Source organism: Topomyia yanbarensis, chromosome 1 (genome assembly GCF_030247195.1).
Source record: "Topomyia yanbarensis strain Yona2022 chromosome 1, ASM3024719v1, whole genome shotgun sequence".
NCBI lineage: Eukaryota > Metazoa > Arthropoda > Insecta > Diptera > Culicidae > Topomyia > Topomyia yanbarensis.
This window is the reverse complement of record NC_080670.1, coordinates 70,933,147-70,951,152: the sequence shown is the minus strand read 5'-3', so window position 1 is coordinate 70,951,152 and position 18,006 is coordinate 70,933,147. Positions and strand designations below refer to the sequence as shown.

At 35.7% G+C, this 18,006-nt stretch overlaps 1 protein-coding gene across 1 annotated transcript in view; it reads right to left on the bottom strand.

Annotated features, from left to right (window-relative positions):
* The window catches only part of LOC131677891 (ABC transporter G family member 20), a 113,793-nt gene extending 98,830 nt beyond the window's left edge, over positions 1-14,963 (bottom strand). The window contains 2 exon segments of the mRNA XM_058957983.1: positions 2,427-2,552; positions 14,867-14,963. Of these exon segments, the coding sequence (XP_058813966.1) occupies positions 2,427-2,536 (110 nt within the window). The 5' untranslated portion in view covers positions 2,537-2,552; positions 14,867-14,963.
* Positions 14,964-18,006: the final 3,043 nt, after the last annotated feature.

Here is an 18,006-nt window from a genome sequence, read left to right as displayed (position 1 = left end):
TATCACCACCACAAGCGCGCTCTCTCCGTTTCCACCGCCGCGGTAAACAAATGTGGCTACCTGTGGCTTGCTGCGAAAATCCCACTGTCGATGCGGCACTTTTCGGTGCCACTTGTTTTCCTTATTCGTCGTACCACTTCTGCGGTAGACGAATAGAGCAAATGGGTCTACCTGTGACGCTTCCCCTCTCGTCGATTAGAATTGCCCGACGACACCAATACAATATATTTTTTCTGTGTGTACAGGCACGATCACTGTCGATTTCTGCCACCGCGGTAGGCAAATTCGTCTACCCGCGGTTTGCTGTCAAAACACCGAGGATGCCGTTGACCACGCCTCCGACGTATCAACTGTCGACTCACACTTAACAAACTGGTCTCTCTCTCTCCCACAAAAACGCATACAGCGTCTCGCACTCCGTCACTCTCTCGAGAACAAAACCTTCCACCTGGAGGCACAACCGTCTCGGCCGGTTGCAAAAACTGTTATGATCATAGGAGATTTGTCAAGGAAACAAAGTCTAGAAGACCACGAAACGATCTGATGCTTGTGGAAAAAGTTTAAGCAAAAACCGGTTGATGCCCTGAAGATTATTGAAAATTTCACTAGCATCACTGCTGCTGCCTATCGAATTATATACAAAATCTTTAATCTTCTTTTATTATGTACAAAAGAAGACTCAATTTATCCCTCAAAACTCTTGCGAAGTGGCCAAACAGTACAGATAAATGATTTAAACACATTAAGAGAAGATCAAAACAAAATTGCATATAATTGGACAACCAACAGCAGTGGCGCTAGAAAAAATGAATATTTTATTAATCTTCAGAGCATCAATCGGTTTCTGCTTAATAACTATTTTCTTAAGCGTCCAATCGCTTCGTAGTTTTCCAGACTTTGTTTCCTACAAAAGCCACATAACGGTTTATTTTTAGAAAGCAATGGGCGACTCCTGGAGGAATTATTTTGTGATAGTTAATTTTCCTATATCGTCGCTGTTGTGCTATCTTATGACAAACGCCATTTTGGGGTAAACTGAGTTAGATATGCCACATTACTTGTCTAAAAAATCTCTACAAAGTGGCGTTTACAGAATTTTAATATTCTGCTTGGTTACTGAGATATAGCGAGAAACGTGCTGAGAAATTTTTAATTTTTTGCTTCAAATGACTGTGTCTGGGGATTCGCTCAAGTTATCTTTATGTGTGAGATGTTTTTATATGTAGAACTATCTGATAAACACAATCGCATAATCATTTTCGAAACAAAAATGCAGGAACTGTGACAAAAATGCAATTTAAGTTTTAAACTGGAAATATAGCATATTTGGCAACACTGTAACCAAAAATAACTATTTTTTCTAGATTCCCTGACTCATTTCCTTCAAAATGCATCTCACCGATTGTTTATAGACAAAATGAAGCCAAAGATATGAATAAAAGTTAATAATTGATGATTTTTTTCTATGGAAAATTTTCCATGCACGATTATGACACGCCATACAAATTTTGTCATCAATACACACCTATGACACGTGTGAGACCGACTTTTGTTTACATTTTTAAAGAAAGCTCGCAATGTAGTTAACCGATTTTCGTAATATTTGAGAGATTAATGCAGAATAGATAGAAGCATCATTTGTTTTCTTTGAATTGTTTATACCATTTATAAATTTCAAGATATTCAATCTCAAACTTTAAAAATCGTTTTTCTCGAAATGTGCAAAATGGCGCTTGTCATAAGATAGCATAACAGCGACGATATAAGATCCCATGTAAACTTTTAACAGTGGGTGCAAAAATATAGTTTCAGGGATCAAGCTAAGAATTTGCACAGATTCTATGACCCAAATAGTACCCAAAAAGTTGCTCGGAGCTTGAATCTATTTTTTGTCCCACCCTCCTGGGCATAATTTTGTGTTTTGCAGAATTAAAGGATCTTTCAACTAATAATATTAAAGTATGAAGTTGTCTTGTAGTCTCTCAGTGAATATCAAGAAAAACTAATATTTTTTCATAAAAGATCAAATAATGAAATTATATTTAAATACATTTAATTAGCAATAAAGAAGCGGTATGCGATTGAACAGTTATGATTTTTTTTAAATCCAACTTTTGAAATCTAGTTTCTTTTTACCAGTCCAACGTAGACAGTGGCACCCTAATGACGAAATGAAAAATACGTGTCTAATTATTTTCGATAAGGAACGATTCTACCAACTCTTATAGAATTTTCTGAGATCGTATACATTTTATCATGGAATTGCTGATATAGGGTTACTAGAATTGTGCAACAAACATCCTATGTGAAGATTAAATCTCGTGATGGGGTATAGAACTAAGTCTAATTCTATTCAAACGAGATATGGGTATCAAGATTTACATTTAGAATTAAGCTCAGCAATCTTGATTTTAAGTTATACTTACATTGAGCCTCTAGTGACGCTCATGTTGAGGTGGTTCAAAACGATTTTTTTATCAGGATCCGTTGCCTTCCCATAGAATTTATAACCTGAATGAACCTCTACTGCCGTCATATTGAGGGGTGTTATTCTGCAATGAAAACGAAGGTAGTGCATAACCAATTAGCTGTGATGTTCTGTTGATAATTTTGAATGAACATAATAAAATAATTAATAGGATTTGACGGTTTGTGAAATTATAACAATGTCATCTTTAAAAACGCTTTTAATCTACATAACAGTATGGTGAGAAATTTCTTATATCTCTTAGAACTCCTTCTTTGGATATTATATCGATCAAATTAGCACGGGGCAACATCATTGCGACATATTTCAAAAGCAGTGGTGTAGCCAGAAATTTGGTGGAGGGGGGTCATTCTTAAAAAATCAATAATTTTCATCAAGCCCCTGAAATTTTTTGATTTAAGAATGATAATAATAAGAGTTTCATCAATTATTGAAAATTCAGCAACATTTATTTATTTATTTATTTGTTTAATTCATCTGGCAACACATAGTCTTAATTAATAAACGGAAATCTCATTACAAAAACGAAGATCGCGATATTTTTTGTTCGAATTTGTGCGACGGTTCTCCAAAAGCGAACATATCCTCAACTGTGAAGAAAGTTCGTATACATGATATCGGACGATGAATCCAAACACCGTACGATGAAACCTTGCTTGAAGCAAGCCAGTAGAGCGTAGAGGTCGTTGCGAAGCGCGGAAGTCAATAAGGGATAGAATCTTTGGAGAGTCGATTTCGGCGTTTATCAACTTCGCCACTAATACTTCTTGTTGAATTTTTCTGCGTCGATCTAATGGGTTGAGGGCGATCAGACGGCATCGATCTGGGTACGGTGGTAGATCAAAAGAATTCCGCCAAGTACACGTTCAATTCGTAGATTCCAAACAAGCTGATGAGGACTCCAAATCAGACTGGCATTTTCGAGTAGTGGGTGTACCAACGAACAGTTCAACGTCTTCAAGCAATGCGGATCCAGGGCCGATTTTGGAAATAAAGCCAAGTCGTCGAGTAACTTTCTAAATTAAAGCTGAGCGATGCAGATTGAAGGTTAGCTTAGCTTCTAATAAGACGCCAAGGTCGCTGAAGTGATCAACTCTATTGAGCCTTTGCCCCTCGATCTGGTAGTCGTAAAGTAAGAATTGACTATGCGGTGGAAAGTTATTACCGGGCATTTAGTGATGTTAACAATGAGCCAATTTCTACGACAAAAGCCAACGAATGTATCCAGAAACTCTTGAAGCCGAACGCAGGCGTCGATATTGCGGACTACGAGGTACAGCTTTGGTCATCAGCGTAAACCAGTTTGCATCCAAAACCAAGATGCAAGGTAGACATTTTCTTTAAAAGTATTCGATGGTCGATTCGGTCAAATTCTACTTTTAAGTCGGTATACACTGCATCAATTTGTGCCTTTTCCTCCATCTGCGAAGTGCAAGTTGACGTGAAGTCCAAAAGGTTAGTGCTTACGGATCGTCCTGGCGTAAATCCATGTTGGTCGATAGAGAGGTAGCGTTTGATGCGTGAAAGTACAACGGTGCTCACAACTATTTAAAATATCTTGGATGCTACCGATAAGCTAGTTATGTAACGGTAGTTCCTTGCATTTCGACGGTCACCGCTCTTATGAACCGGGAACATGAACGATTCCTTCCAAATCACCGGAAAACTCTTTGCTCAAACGATTTGTTGAAAATACTGCACAAAGGTTCGGCTAAGGAAGCAGCACAACGACCATAAAACATAAGTAGTCTAACAGATGCCTTCCAGTCTACAAACAAGGAGAACCAATATGGAACAGAGTATAAAGATTATTTTTTGTACAATATCTCAATGAAGTCAAAGAATGTGAAGTTCTAAAGTGGGACAAATTTTTGAAAACTTTGAAGGTATAGGTAACTTCGAAGAAAACATCGCATTATTTGATATACAAATTTATCATTTTAAACAATTTTATTGAAAATATAACGGCACGAATGCCGGTATCGAGATATAAAACAATATTTAGGAAAAAAAATTAAAGCCAGTTCTCTTCAATATTACTTTTTTGTAACCTTCAGAGACTCATACCTTGAATGCAATTTTGTTGTTTGTAAACCGCAGAAGAGATTTATCAAATTCAGTAATATCAGACTAACTTTGAAAAGGTTTTCTTTTGCTATTGTTCACTATATTTCGATACTCTGAATATAAAAAGTATTCATGTCTTCCACAAAGTTGTTTGAAATAACATTTTCTAAAACTTTGCGGAAGACATTAAGTATCGAGCTAAATTTTCTTGAAGATTAAATTCTCTATAATTACTCCTAGAAGGATCACCCACCAAAATTATTTTATCAGAAGATGTGCTGTTTTACGTTGTAAAACTCTTCAATGATACTTAACATCGAAATTTGACAGTCCCGAATGAAAGTGACCGTGACCGTAAAAAAGTTATCGAGCCTTTCATTTTCATTTCTCTTTACTACTCAAGCTCACAACTTTACAACGAGTCCTAGTACCTAGTACACAAAATTTTATTAAGCCATTCAATTCAGCATTCAAATATACACCATTAATAGCTTGACATATTGAGACATTCACTGAAACGTACATGCCAAACTAACTGCTTACTAAAGACCGCTCTAAGCTTTCCAATAGGTTTTTGATGTAACTAGTACTTGCATTTGCTATTTGCGGTAATAAAATCCCATTTTTGACAATTTTTAAAACAGAATTTAATTATTAAGTATAGCTCATTGAACCAATTTTATCAATTCTGTCGTCTTAAAATATTATACTGAATGTAGTGAATTCGGCACCACTTGCATCTGGTACACTCAACCTGCACAAAACGTTGCATAATGCAGGACTAATTTTTGAAAACTTGTGCTCTCATTCAGCCTTTCGTTATGCAAATTTGCGATATCATGACAGATCGACTAAGCGCGGTGTTTCACTAAGTGCGGCCGTTCCTTTCGATCGGGAAAGGCCGCGTGGATTTTCTGGTTAATGTGTTAATATATTGAAATTTTATTTTATGATTTTTTAACGTTTATTTTAAAAGAAACGTACAGAAACCCTCAAACTTAGAAGATTTTTTCAGAGGCCTGGACCTAGTCCTGTGAACCAAACGACTCTGCTCAACAAATTGGGTAAATGTTTGTTATCGAGAAGGAGTCATCCAAAGACACCGCTACATAGTGGTAGGAAACCCCGCGAACTTAACTGACTAGAGGCCAAATCATCGATATATTCGATGATTTGGCCTCTAGTCAATTAAGTTCGCGGGGTTTCCTGCCACTATGTAACCGATCCTTCAGAGAAGCCGTCCAACTTGACATACATCCCTTTCCAGCCACCTTCGCAAAGTTTTGTCTTTGGTTTCTTCATTGACTTGTTTCTAAAGTGACCGAATTAAAATGACATTTTATGTGTCCAAACTGTTTGCAGTATATTTTTTTCCTGGACAGGAAGATAATAAATTTTTAAAAGTAATTCAAAACGCTCATGGGGGGGGGGGGGTTGAACCCCCATACCCCTCCCCCCCCCCCCCTGTGCGCACGGGCCTGGTTGAGCTTTTGGACTGGAATCGTAGTCACGGCAAACCTCTTTGAAAAAACGCGTTTTGCGGAAATTGCTAAAGCTTCGACAATTATTAATTTTTTTATGTTCTCAAGTGGATTTTGCAAATTGGACATTGTACTACGCTAGACGTATAAAAAGTATTTCATAAAAATATGGCTACATATCTTTATAAAAATTCAAACTTTTCCTTTTTTTCCCGCATCTCAACATATATAACTCTTTAAAAATTGTCATTTGAAGGTCTCTAAGAAATCTTTAAAGTTCTGAGTATAAATAAATTTAAGTTTTATTTTTTTGTCAAATTCATCTCGTCAGTAACTAGCACCAACTGGGTATCTATCTATAACTATCTATACGATGTATCTACACTAGTACCCAAATTAGCATTAGTTACACAAAAAATTCCAAATAGTTCACATGACATATGTGAACGTCTAAGCAACTGACTTGTGCCGGGTGATGTCAAATTCATCTCGTCAGTAACTAGCACCAACTGGGTATCTAGTTAGACGATGTATCTTTACTAGTACCCAAATTAGCACTAGTTACACAAAAAATTCCAAATAGTTCACATGACATATGTGAACGTCTAAGCAACTGACTTGTGCCGGGTGATGTCAAGTCAGTTGCTTAGACATGTCATGTGAACTGTTTTGATTTTTTTTGTGTTTAGAGTTTCTGCTATTGCTACCCGGGACAAGTCAGTTGCTTAAACATTCACATATGTCGTGTTAACTGTTTGGATTTTTTGTGTGTATAACTAGTGCTAATTTGGGTACTAGTATAGATACATCGTCTAACTAGACATCCAGTTGCTGCTAGTTACTGACGAGATAAATTCGAAACACATAAGAAAATAAAACTTAATTTATGTTAGGTTTTGTGCCCTTAATGGGCCAATTGATTTAATCCAATTTTCCCTTTTGGTTTTTAACATTGCATAAAAATAAAGTGTTTTCAGGTTTTGAATAAACTTAACAGTCTAACCTGTAATTGAAATTAAAATTTACTATTCACAAGTGAAACCAAAAAATCTCATGAATGCATGCATATAGCATTAAAGTGCTTCAAAAATGAGCTTCAGATTGTACAAGAAAATAAAAGTCTGAAAATGTGAACATATTATAATATAAAAATCTACCTTAACACGTCTTCTCGTATATTCATTGTAACTCAACAGCACCGCTGAGCTAAAGCAGATATTTCCTAAGTACAAAAGCCGTATTTAAGAAGACAAAACTTTGCGCCCAAACCGATAGTTTTTGATATATTCTACAAACTATCTAAGTGCTTTTTTGCCGATTTTTTCATATTAGTTAAATTGGGGTGGTCCTTGTGCTTAGGATGTTCAAAGCGTTAACTTTTTACATTTCTGAAATTAGGCTACGCAATGTTCTACGATGTTGTAAAACAATCGAATTGAAGAAACTTTGCAGAATAGGCTATATGGCTATCTCTAGACTATGTGTTATGAGTTTTTCAATATTTAAGGTAGGATGGTTCGTTGTCTTTTTATGTGTTAATTTCTCATAAATACTATTTTCTCAAGAATCCACCAAATTTCTATCATTTTCGTTTGGACAAATTCAGGCGATTTTCAAAACCAAAAATTGCAAAAAATTTCAAAACCAAAGGTTGCATCTATTTGTAATTTTCTGTAGATTTCACTTGAAAGATTGAAAATTTGTCAGTTTTAGTGAAAAAGTGTGAAAACGTCATTTCTAAAAAATGAATTAATTTTTAAGAGGCATGGTTTTTAACCAAAATAGTTCATAACTTCTCAAATAGACGAGATAACAACTTTGTTATTATGGTGAAAATATGCGCCATATAAAGTTCTAAAAGAGCTGCAGACAAAATATTTACGATAAATCAATATATGAAACGACAAACGAGAAATAGTAATTACCCACTCGAAATTTTGAACCATTTCAAAAAATTTAGATGTGCAATGCATATATCTCGCACTACAAACATTTGAAAACATCGATGTACCACAGTTCCATTTGCATAAACGAACGAGATTTAATGTGAATGTGATGTAAGCGTGTGCATTGCGAAATGGGAAAAATTCCTTACTAATGGACCCCTCACCCTATGCTTTCTGCCCACTCGGGCGTAAAGTGTTTCGCCGCCCCTGACCACTATCCCTTTTTATGATCGATATTTAATTTATGCTTTCAATCATTGCTCAAATATTGTAAAGGTATACAACAATTTCCGCTACTTTGAATAACGGACCCGGTTTTTAAGTTTTATTTTAAGATTTACTAATGTATTCTCTTCCCAACACTCGTTTCGTGCACAGATCAAAACCAAGTAGGCTTTATTTACGTGAGCCAGTAGTAGATAACTTTTGTAGCCAGTCTAAGTCTATAATTAATAATTAAGCATAGTTTGCTAGTAACATTACTGCAAATTCACGCTAACATTTAGATATACGGTATATTGTTATTCATTCGAATTCCGACGGAAATTGAGGAATCTCTTCTATGAGACGGTCGACCGAGGGCGTTGAAATGCCAAAAAAGATGAGCTGCGGTAAGTGAGTTTTACATGAGGGAATGAGACACTTACTACACAATAATCGATTCAACAAAGCTGAGTAATAAGTTTCCAAATGTGTACCAATGAGGTTGATACTAAGGTGTGGCAATGCTATTGCTCTCTCGCTCGTTCTCTGTAAAGCACGTGGACAGCATATATATGGAAAATATATGGAGTTGAACTTTATTACGTAATAAAGTTACAGAAATTGAGCGAGAGAGCAATACAGCATTGCCACACCTTAGTATCCAGTACATTGAATGTGTACTACTAATGTCATACAACTCAGCGCATTCGCCGGAAGGTTAAGTATGGAAGATCTTTTTTTTATTTCAATTATAGAGGTTTTAACCTTAAGGTCATTCGCCTCTTCGGGTTAGAAAAATCTCTTAGGAAAAATTTCTAACCCTATGTGCGGGGTCGGGACTCGAACCCAGGTGCGCTGCGTACAAGGCAATCGATTTACCAATACGCTACGCCCACTCCCCTGGAAGATCTTTTCAGTAAGTGAATTTTATCATTTATAATCATTAAATTACATTACATTAAATTATGCAAACAGTTTTGTCTCCCTGAATATGGCTTTGGCACCATAGTGCATTATGCGTGGAGTCGTAAGCCAGCGAGATTTACGCGTCCCATATAATTATTTCAATAAAACTGAAGTATATTTCAAAGTCTGCTTGTTTATGCAACGTATTCTATTTTATACGATTTATCTGCCTAAATTAAAAAGATAAAAAATGAAAAGTGAAACCATCGCCAATTACCACCCTACTCTACCCTACTATAAATTATAGTTTTAGAATTAAACAACCCAAGCACTAGAGAAATGCTCCTTACATTTTAGGAAACAAGCGTTCTAACAGTGCCCAAAATCTAGGCAACCATCTATACTGGCCAGTGGCGGATCCAGATGGAGGATCCTGGGGGTCCGGACCCCCTCCCCCGTAGCTTTACGGTATCCTTCCCCCTAAAGATGAGTATGTATTGGTCGAGAATTAGCTAAGAAAAAAACTTCGCACATGGTCAATAATTTTCCATTGTAATTAGAAAAACTTGAAAGATTAAAAAATAAAAAACGAAACATGAACCACCGAAACCAAATAATTTGCCCGCATTTTGATTTTGGAATCATATATAAGGAAAAGCTTACGAATTGAAAATTAACTTCTCTCTTTACTTGCAAGTAATGTATTAACAGGTGGTTCTTAGCAGCTAGATGAAATGAGCAAGATTGTCGTGACATCTGGTCAATTCCCATTTCCTCTTCAAAGTTACGTAGTATGACAGGATCCCCTGTCGTCAAACATCACCACAAAATACAAAACTACCCTCCCCCATACAATGCTACTTCATTTATGGCTGAACCCAAATCGAAATTTCAGACGCCCTCCGAAATGTTTTTTTTTTGGATCCACCCATGCTCGCTACTGTGTCTAATTAACAAGAAGAATGTTTTTTCTGGTTTTTATTCGCGGTTTATTTATTCCAAGGTTCAAATGAAAAATTCACCACTTTCAAGAACTTTCAACATTTATTTTCTTCTTTCTCGCCACAAAGATCATCTAAGAAAGTTTGTTTGAAGCAAAGCAAAAATTTGGGTACTAGAGGGTCAATTCATTTAAAAATAAGCGTAACAGTGATCCATGAGACTTGTTTCGGTGCAAAGTATCACACAAAAATCTATTTCAGTTTGATTTGTGTCGTTATATCATTTAAAAAATTTGTATGGTGTACGGTGTACTTTTTTCGCACTGAAATTCTTCGAGGTTCTATTTCCACATGGTTGAAAATGCTTGTAATCTATATAATCCGTCTATATGTTTTAATTAGATCCATTCGTTAATTTACGATCAATATGTTCACAAACCGGCGTCGATTTAAATAAATCAAAACCGCAGTTATGACAATTCCGTTGACCTTGTTTCGGAATCAGCTGAAGAAGCAGACGCACATAATACCTACATAGCTTTTCTTCTACGCATTCATGTTGCTTCAACTTATCCAACTGTCTTCATCAAAGCCCAACGCCACTGCCGATATATGCATGCCGTCGCGACGCGCCTTGCTGAGTCAGCCTGTACCCGTTTAGTTTGCGAGGCATTGAAGTCTTTTGTTTAGTTTACACTCATACATCCAAAAGGCGAGACAGTTCACTAGCGGTCGTTGTAACACTTTCTTTGAATACCTTCTTATAAAAAGTAAGTCATTGGTACATTAGCACGTTACACTTTTGCTTTTGCTGGATATTATCTCATCTGCAGCGTGCCGAAGAGTAAATAACATTATTTAATTTTGTCTTCACCTCTCTTTAGTCCTCGTTCGTATTGGAGTGATTCGAACGTTGCACAGTGAACAAAAGTCGGACAAAACCTAAAATGTTCTCTAATATGGTTAAAAATCACAAATTAAACAAATTTTGGGGTGCTGAGTTCATTTATGATGTCGAGAGTTATAAAAATAGATTCATTTTCCATGCAGTGTTATCAAATTATGATCCTATGCAATCCTATCCTATGTTTTAATAGATTGTATAAAGTGTTTATTGACATTAGATTATCTTGCACTAAACATGCGCCAATAAGGAATATAACAAATATATAAAATTTATTTAAACCTCTTAAACTGCTTCGCATGATTGTACAAAATACATTAATTTTTTATCAGACGATGCCTCAAAATATTGTGTATGAGGTGGAAGGATGTGTAAGTATATTCGATGAAATCAGAAATGCTTTTTATATTTTCTGTTTTTGATCACCGTTGGTAAATGTTATTGTTTTTGGATTGATATTTTTCAGTGATTACAATAAAAATCCTCCTAGTTCCGACGATAGCAGCAATATAACCAGTAAGCTGAAACTTAAACAGTACGAGGAGTTTTTATTGTAATCACCGAAAAATACCAATCCAAAAACGATAACAAGAAATGTTATTTATATTTTTCAGTTTGTCAATTTCCATAATATAATGCGACATTTGTACAATTTGTTCCTAGATTTTCATTGCAAAATGTTGAAAATTGAGTAAGTGACTGGATTCTCCGGGGAGTTTAAAAAAATTGTTTCACAGTGTACATAAAAAATCACAACTCAGAATCTACTGCACGTTTCAAAATTTCGCACAATACTTATTCATATGATTCTCCAGATAACATTCTTTTTTAACTATTTTTCACAGTATTTGGTAGCCAAAAAATATGATTCTTTTTTAGAAATAATTGGCTAGTTTATTGGAAAAGTAAAACAATAGTTTAAGAAAAAGTTCTTGTATAATAATAATGTATATTTCTTACATTTTAACGACATTAGCATAGCTAGAAATTACTGGGTAGGAAAAGATATGAAAATTTAGAGCCATAGTACTCAAGTGAGAGCAAGGATGTGAAGTATACAGATCGGAAAACTAGAAGTGGCAGGGTCATTAGAACAGGCATACTATCTTACGGGCTTAACTTTTGTCTTCTGCTGATGAGGGTCGAGTTTAGGCAGCAAAACTACGAATCACTCGAGTTCACCAGCATGCCTTAGCTAATAACTTCTTGAAGAATTGAATTTATTTTGTCAACTTAAAAAAAGTTGTTAGCAATTTAGTAAAATGATAATTTTTTACCATTTTGAAAAATGTGGTCGGTTGTCGGCACCCTAAAAAATTACTTAAAAATTGAAAAAAATATGAATATTGATCATCAAGATTCAAAGGGAAAAGGAAATTTATTCATTTCAACAACCATAAAATGCATTATGAACATCATTCTTCATCAGAACCACAATATGTGTATTACGCAATATTACGCACTGCTAATGCACTGACGGATCGCATTCACTGCCATTGGGTTAGTTTCAGGCAGTTTTTTTACCAAAGCTTCAGACAGATCAGATAGAAGTCAGCCAAAGGGGGAGGGGGGCTACAGGGTAACCCCGAGTTCCCCTCCCCACCAAATTATCTGGTCGTGACATACAGTGTTACCTAGCGGTGAAAACACGACCAGGTTGTCTTTCTTCATATCGATCTCTGGTATCTATTCGCAAAGCCCGTTCCAAAATACCCATATTGATTAGATTATTGAGAGCATTTTCCACAAAAAATGGGGTGCCAACAACCGACCATGTTTGGGTGCCGACAACCGATTTTAGTAACCTTTTTGAAAACCAATAAAAAAAACTTGTGCGAACATTTCGGTGCCCTTCAATGTTGAATCACAAAATAGAATAAATTCACATCGTAAATATTCAATGCGCGTACTTTTTCGATCGATTTACTTCTTTCGGTAACACTAAGCAAATCATCAAAAAACTTTTAAGTAGAGTTTCACTTGTTCAAAAAATATATTGGTTGTAGAACAGAACATTCGAGTCTGTTTGCTTCAGCAATAGGCACAAAAAGATCGCGCTAATATATCACACAAATAATATTTATCAGAATGTCCATGTCTGGTTTCTCTCAAAAGGGTACCGACCAGTGCCAGCAACCGACCACTTTCCCCTATACTTTCATGAAGAAGAACAGTAAACAAGTTTCAAAATGAATGATTCAGTAACAACAACACTTTGATATTTAAGAAATTATGTTTTATCAATATCTATTTTAGTATTAAAATGTTGTGATATTTTCAAATTATTTCATGAGGCCCGTTGATTTTGAGGACAACATATTCATTGATAGAAGAAGGGCTTTATCACACTGTTCGGTGAATTCAATCGGTTTCGTCTCTCATGCACGTATTCTGTGATGTACTTACAACTAAAATATTTTATGAAAACAGTTTTTTATCATATTTCGGTTAACCCTTGTGAAGGCAAGCTAAAATCCTAACATTAAAGAGCAAGCCGGGCCTCTCAGGTCCGTCTAAATTCAGGCTCCTTTTTGCCGTTCTCATATCGTCGCTGTTGTGCTATCTTATGACAAACGCCATTTTGGGGTGAACTGAGTTAGATATGCCATGTTACTAAGTTTTAAAATCTCCATTAAGTCGCGTTTTCAGAATTTTGAAATTCTGCTGGGTTACTGAGATATAGCGAAACACGATTATGACAAGCGCCAATTTCTCGAGTGATCGAGTGTGCTATCTTATGACAAAGAAAAAAAAGACAACATTCTTAGTTTGTTGGTTTGCTATAAGCCGAAAATTTCCTATGTAATTCCTATGCAGATCAATCATAAGCATTAGCTAGGTTCTTATCTCGGGAGCAAAACTTTTCCTACCATAGTTTTTTTCTGGGAATGGTTGGCTTATATATTCATGATTATTGAACAAATTTCCTTTTGAGATTTCCACTTGTTTTGGAAAGTATACCGAAATGTAGTGATGGATTATGCAAGAAGAACATTTGTTTTGTCTAGTCACCTGTCAACAATAACATTGTTTGATATACATTGTCTCTAAATTGTCAATGAAACCAATTTTTGTTCATTGTTTTTCCTGAATAAAGGAGGAAAATTGGAAAAACTTTGTGTTCTAATGCCATCATTTTGTAACCTGATATTGCTGCTATCGCATGGAAAAGTATGATATTGGACATAGTGATCTATAACGCATAATTTTACGAACCAGTTATAATTCATTTTTATATAAAATCTTCTGTACACATTTGTGACACGTCATACATATTTTATCATGAATACACACTTATGACACGTATGCCAGCGACTTTGGTTTACATTTTAAGCAAAAACTGTAAATATAGTCAACCGATCTTCGCACAAATCGAGAGTTTACTTCAGAAAAGATAGAGGCATCGAATGCCTTCCCCGAAAAGCTTCTAACATTTATTGATTTTAAGATATTCAATCTCAAACTTTAAAAATCGTTTTTCTCGAAAAGTGCTAAATGGCGCTTGTCATAAGATAGCACAACAGCGAAGATATAGAAAGGTTATGTAATCGGTCGAAATTTCGACTTTTTAACCGAGACCTGCAGGGCCAAATCTCTTATACCATTCGACTCAAATGGAAGGTGCAGCCTTCTCATCGGTCGCTATTGATTTTTTTATTGATCCGACTTTCGGTTCTGGAGTTACGTGTTGAAGAGTACAATCACACAGCAAATTTCCATAGAAACTGATACTACCATGATGTCCAAATAATGCAATACTCTTAAGAACTTTTGTAACATGTTATGTAAAAAAAACCCCGGCGTAAAAAAGCTTTTGCAAATGCCGTGTCAAATAAACGTTTTATGAAAAAAAATAATAATAATGCAATATATATTAAAATATGTGCAACATTACTTGGCTTTGCATGTCTAGATCATTAATGACCCACCGAAGGCACTTCGACCACAAATGAAATGGTACAGCATTCTCATTGGCTGCTGTTGAATTTCTAATTGATCCGACTTCCGGTTCCGGAATTACAGGATGATGAGTACGAACACGCAGCAAATCCCGATTTTAGCGTATAAGACGATGGATGTAAAAAGGTCATTTTTTTCCAAAAGGTGAGTACTCGGAAGATCACGTCGACTGTCGATTGGTTATGAGCTCCATTTCGTTTGAACACGACCAATAAATGTTTCTGGGTTGCTATTAATTTCTTCTGATGCATAACCGGAGTGCATATTCATATTTTTCTGCATCAGATTCATCGTCGGAAGCAATATCATTCACATCTTCTTCCTCGCTTTGCACATCAGTGTCGGAATAGTCTGCTGTTGAATTTGCTCGAATTTCTTCCATTATTTCAGATTCTTTGAGACGATTGAAAACATGGGCATATCGTCTTATAGCCATTTCAATTCTTTGTTCCTTTTAGATCCTACAATTTGAATGATTACGACAACTATAACACAAAGAATAGACAACAAAAATAGACAATAACGACAGAGTTAGGTTATGTTGTATCCAAATAATTGTCAAGTAGACCACAGTGGGTGAAATAAAAGTATTTACCCAAAAAATATGACACACGTCATTATCGTATGCTATTTTTACATTTCTTATAAAAGAAATGTATAGAATTCGCTCAAACTTTCAAGATTTTTGCCTTTCTCAATAGAAAGGTATTGCAATTGCTCTGAAAACCGACTTTTTAACGGAGGCCCGGAGGGCCGAGTGACATATACCATTCGATTCAGTTCGTCGAGTTCGGCAAATGTCTGTGTGTGTATGTATGTGTGTATGTATGTATGTGTGTGTATGTGTGTGTGTATGTGACCAAAAATGTCACTCATTTTTCTCAGAGATGGCTGAACCGATTTTGACAAACTTAGTCTCAAATGAAAGGTGCAACGTTCCCATAGGCTGCTATTGAATTTCTAATGGATCCGACTTCCGGTTCCGGAATTACAGGGTGATAAGTACGAACACGCAGAAAATGTCGATTTTAATAAATTCTGCAATGAATGTATAAAGGTGAAAAATTTTCCAAAATATGACCACAACTGCTTCGATTTGTAGTATTAGGTCACTAACATCCATTCAAAGTCTATTTGGCCACATTGGCCACCATCCTCGGTTCCGGAAGCCCCGGCGGAAGTATCTAAATTCAGAATAACAGTCACATCGGTTTCTCGGAGATGGCTAGACCGATTCGACTAAACTTGGCCTCAAATGAGAGGTATTGCGTCCCCGTAAATGGATATTTAATTTCATCCCTATCCGACTTCCGGTTCCGGAGTTACAGGTTGTGGCGTGCGATCACATAGCAAATTGTGATTCAAACCGATACTCCGATGAAAGCAAAAAAGGTAAAAATTTCGCTATAATATCTCTCAAACAACTTAAATTTGCTGTTCTAGGTCACCGACGGCCAACCAAACTTTCGTTGACTACATTGACCACCATTGACGGTTCCGGAAGTACCCGGGAAAAGCGGCCATCTTTCAAAATTTACGAACTCGCATCAGTTTCCCGGAAATGGTTAGGCCGATTTTCACAAACTTGGTCACAAATGATAGCTATAATATCCCCACAGATGTTTATAAAATTTCGTACGGATCGCTTATATGGGTCCGGAAATATAGACTAAATCGTCCGGTCACATATGAAATTCCCATATAAGCCGGAACTCAAATTTTTTCTCAAAGGGGGGACCCCATGAAATTTCAGAAATCGAATTCGTATTTTTGATGCCAAACATCTTTAAAATGCATGAAACGTCGAGATTTTATGTTATCTCGAAATTTTTTTTTTATAAAAATCGACTTTTTGGGACTTTGCCGATTTTGCACCTTTTTTCAGTTCAATATTACCGTGGCTGTTTTTTCTTTTTCAAAATTTTAGAACTCGAATAATGATTTATTTTCCTGTATATAGTTGTCATGTGATGTATAATAATAAAATGTAATATATGCATTTAAAAGCTTTTAATGAATATAAACAACGCACACATTCTCGTGATTCATGATTGAGAAAGGCACAATTGCACCGCTAGGTGGATTAAAATAGGTTTTTTCTTATAAAAAAGGTAAAAAGATAAAATCAATCAAAACATGAAAAAAAATTCCTGCTAATATGAAGATGAACTCATTAAAATGTTTTTTTCAGATAAATATTAATTATAAAACCCGTGGTATTCCTAGTAAATATTGCATGCACACCTGGCCTGCCAGGCCCAGCTTGCCTTTTTGTGCATGTAAAAAATTCGAACATAGCTGCGCATCTTTCCATAGATGAAAATTTCACAATTCTTTATTTTTGTTATAGATTTCAAAGCTACTTATCAAAATTTCCATGCCCAAGCTTATACTGCATTCGCATTTTTTTGTAACTAAAAAAATGTAACGTGCCGGGCCTCTGAGACCCGGTTGCCTTTTTGAGGGTTAAATATATCCTTCAAGTATATATACTCTTCTGGAACGAAAAATATACGTCACTTCTACGTAAATCTGTACACTGTTAATGCAAAAAGTTACTGTTTTCGCAAACTTGCACAAGACATGATACAGGTTTTCAGAAAGCTAATAAAAATCAAAGTTGGCCTGATATGCGAGAAAGTGTGTTCTCCTATTTTGATGACAATCGGGGTAAACTTTGTTTCAGTTTCTCAATAAATTTTAAGGGAAGATAAATTTGAGCAATGAGCGCACTGAACTTTTAAATACTGTAACGGACAAATCGTTCATCTAAACCTCCTGAAATTTTGACAAATCACTGTTTATATATTATACAATATTACAAAAATAGCTTTCGAACGAGATTGAAAGGTGAACTTTTTGACTTTTTTCCGCCTCGGTATTACTGTGCTTGTTCGTCACAAATCCAAAAATACCTAGGTACCTAGAGAGAATATAAACCAAAATGTGTGGTGTGATTACTTGTTCAATTTCGCAATATATCCACATGCCCATATATTTAACCAGTTTGAAAGTGATCTATGATCTACACGCTTGAATGTAGTATAATCTTGAAGTATAAATGTATCATTTCACAATGATAGTTTTATCGGTAGATAATTGTGCTATT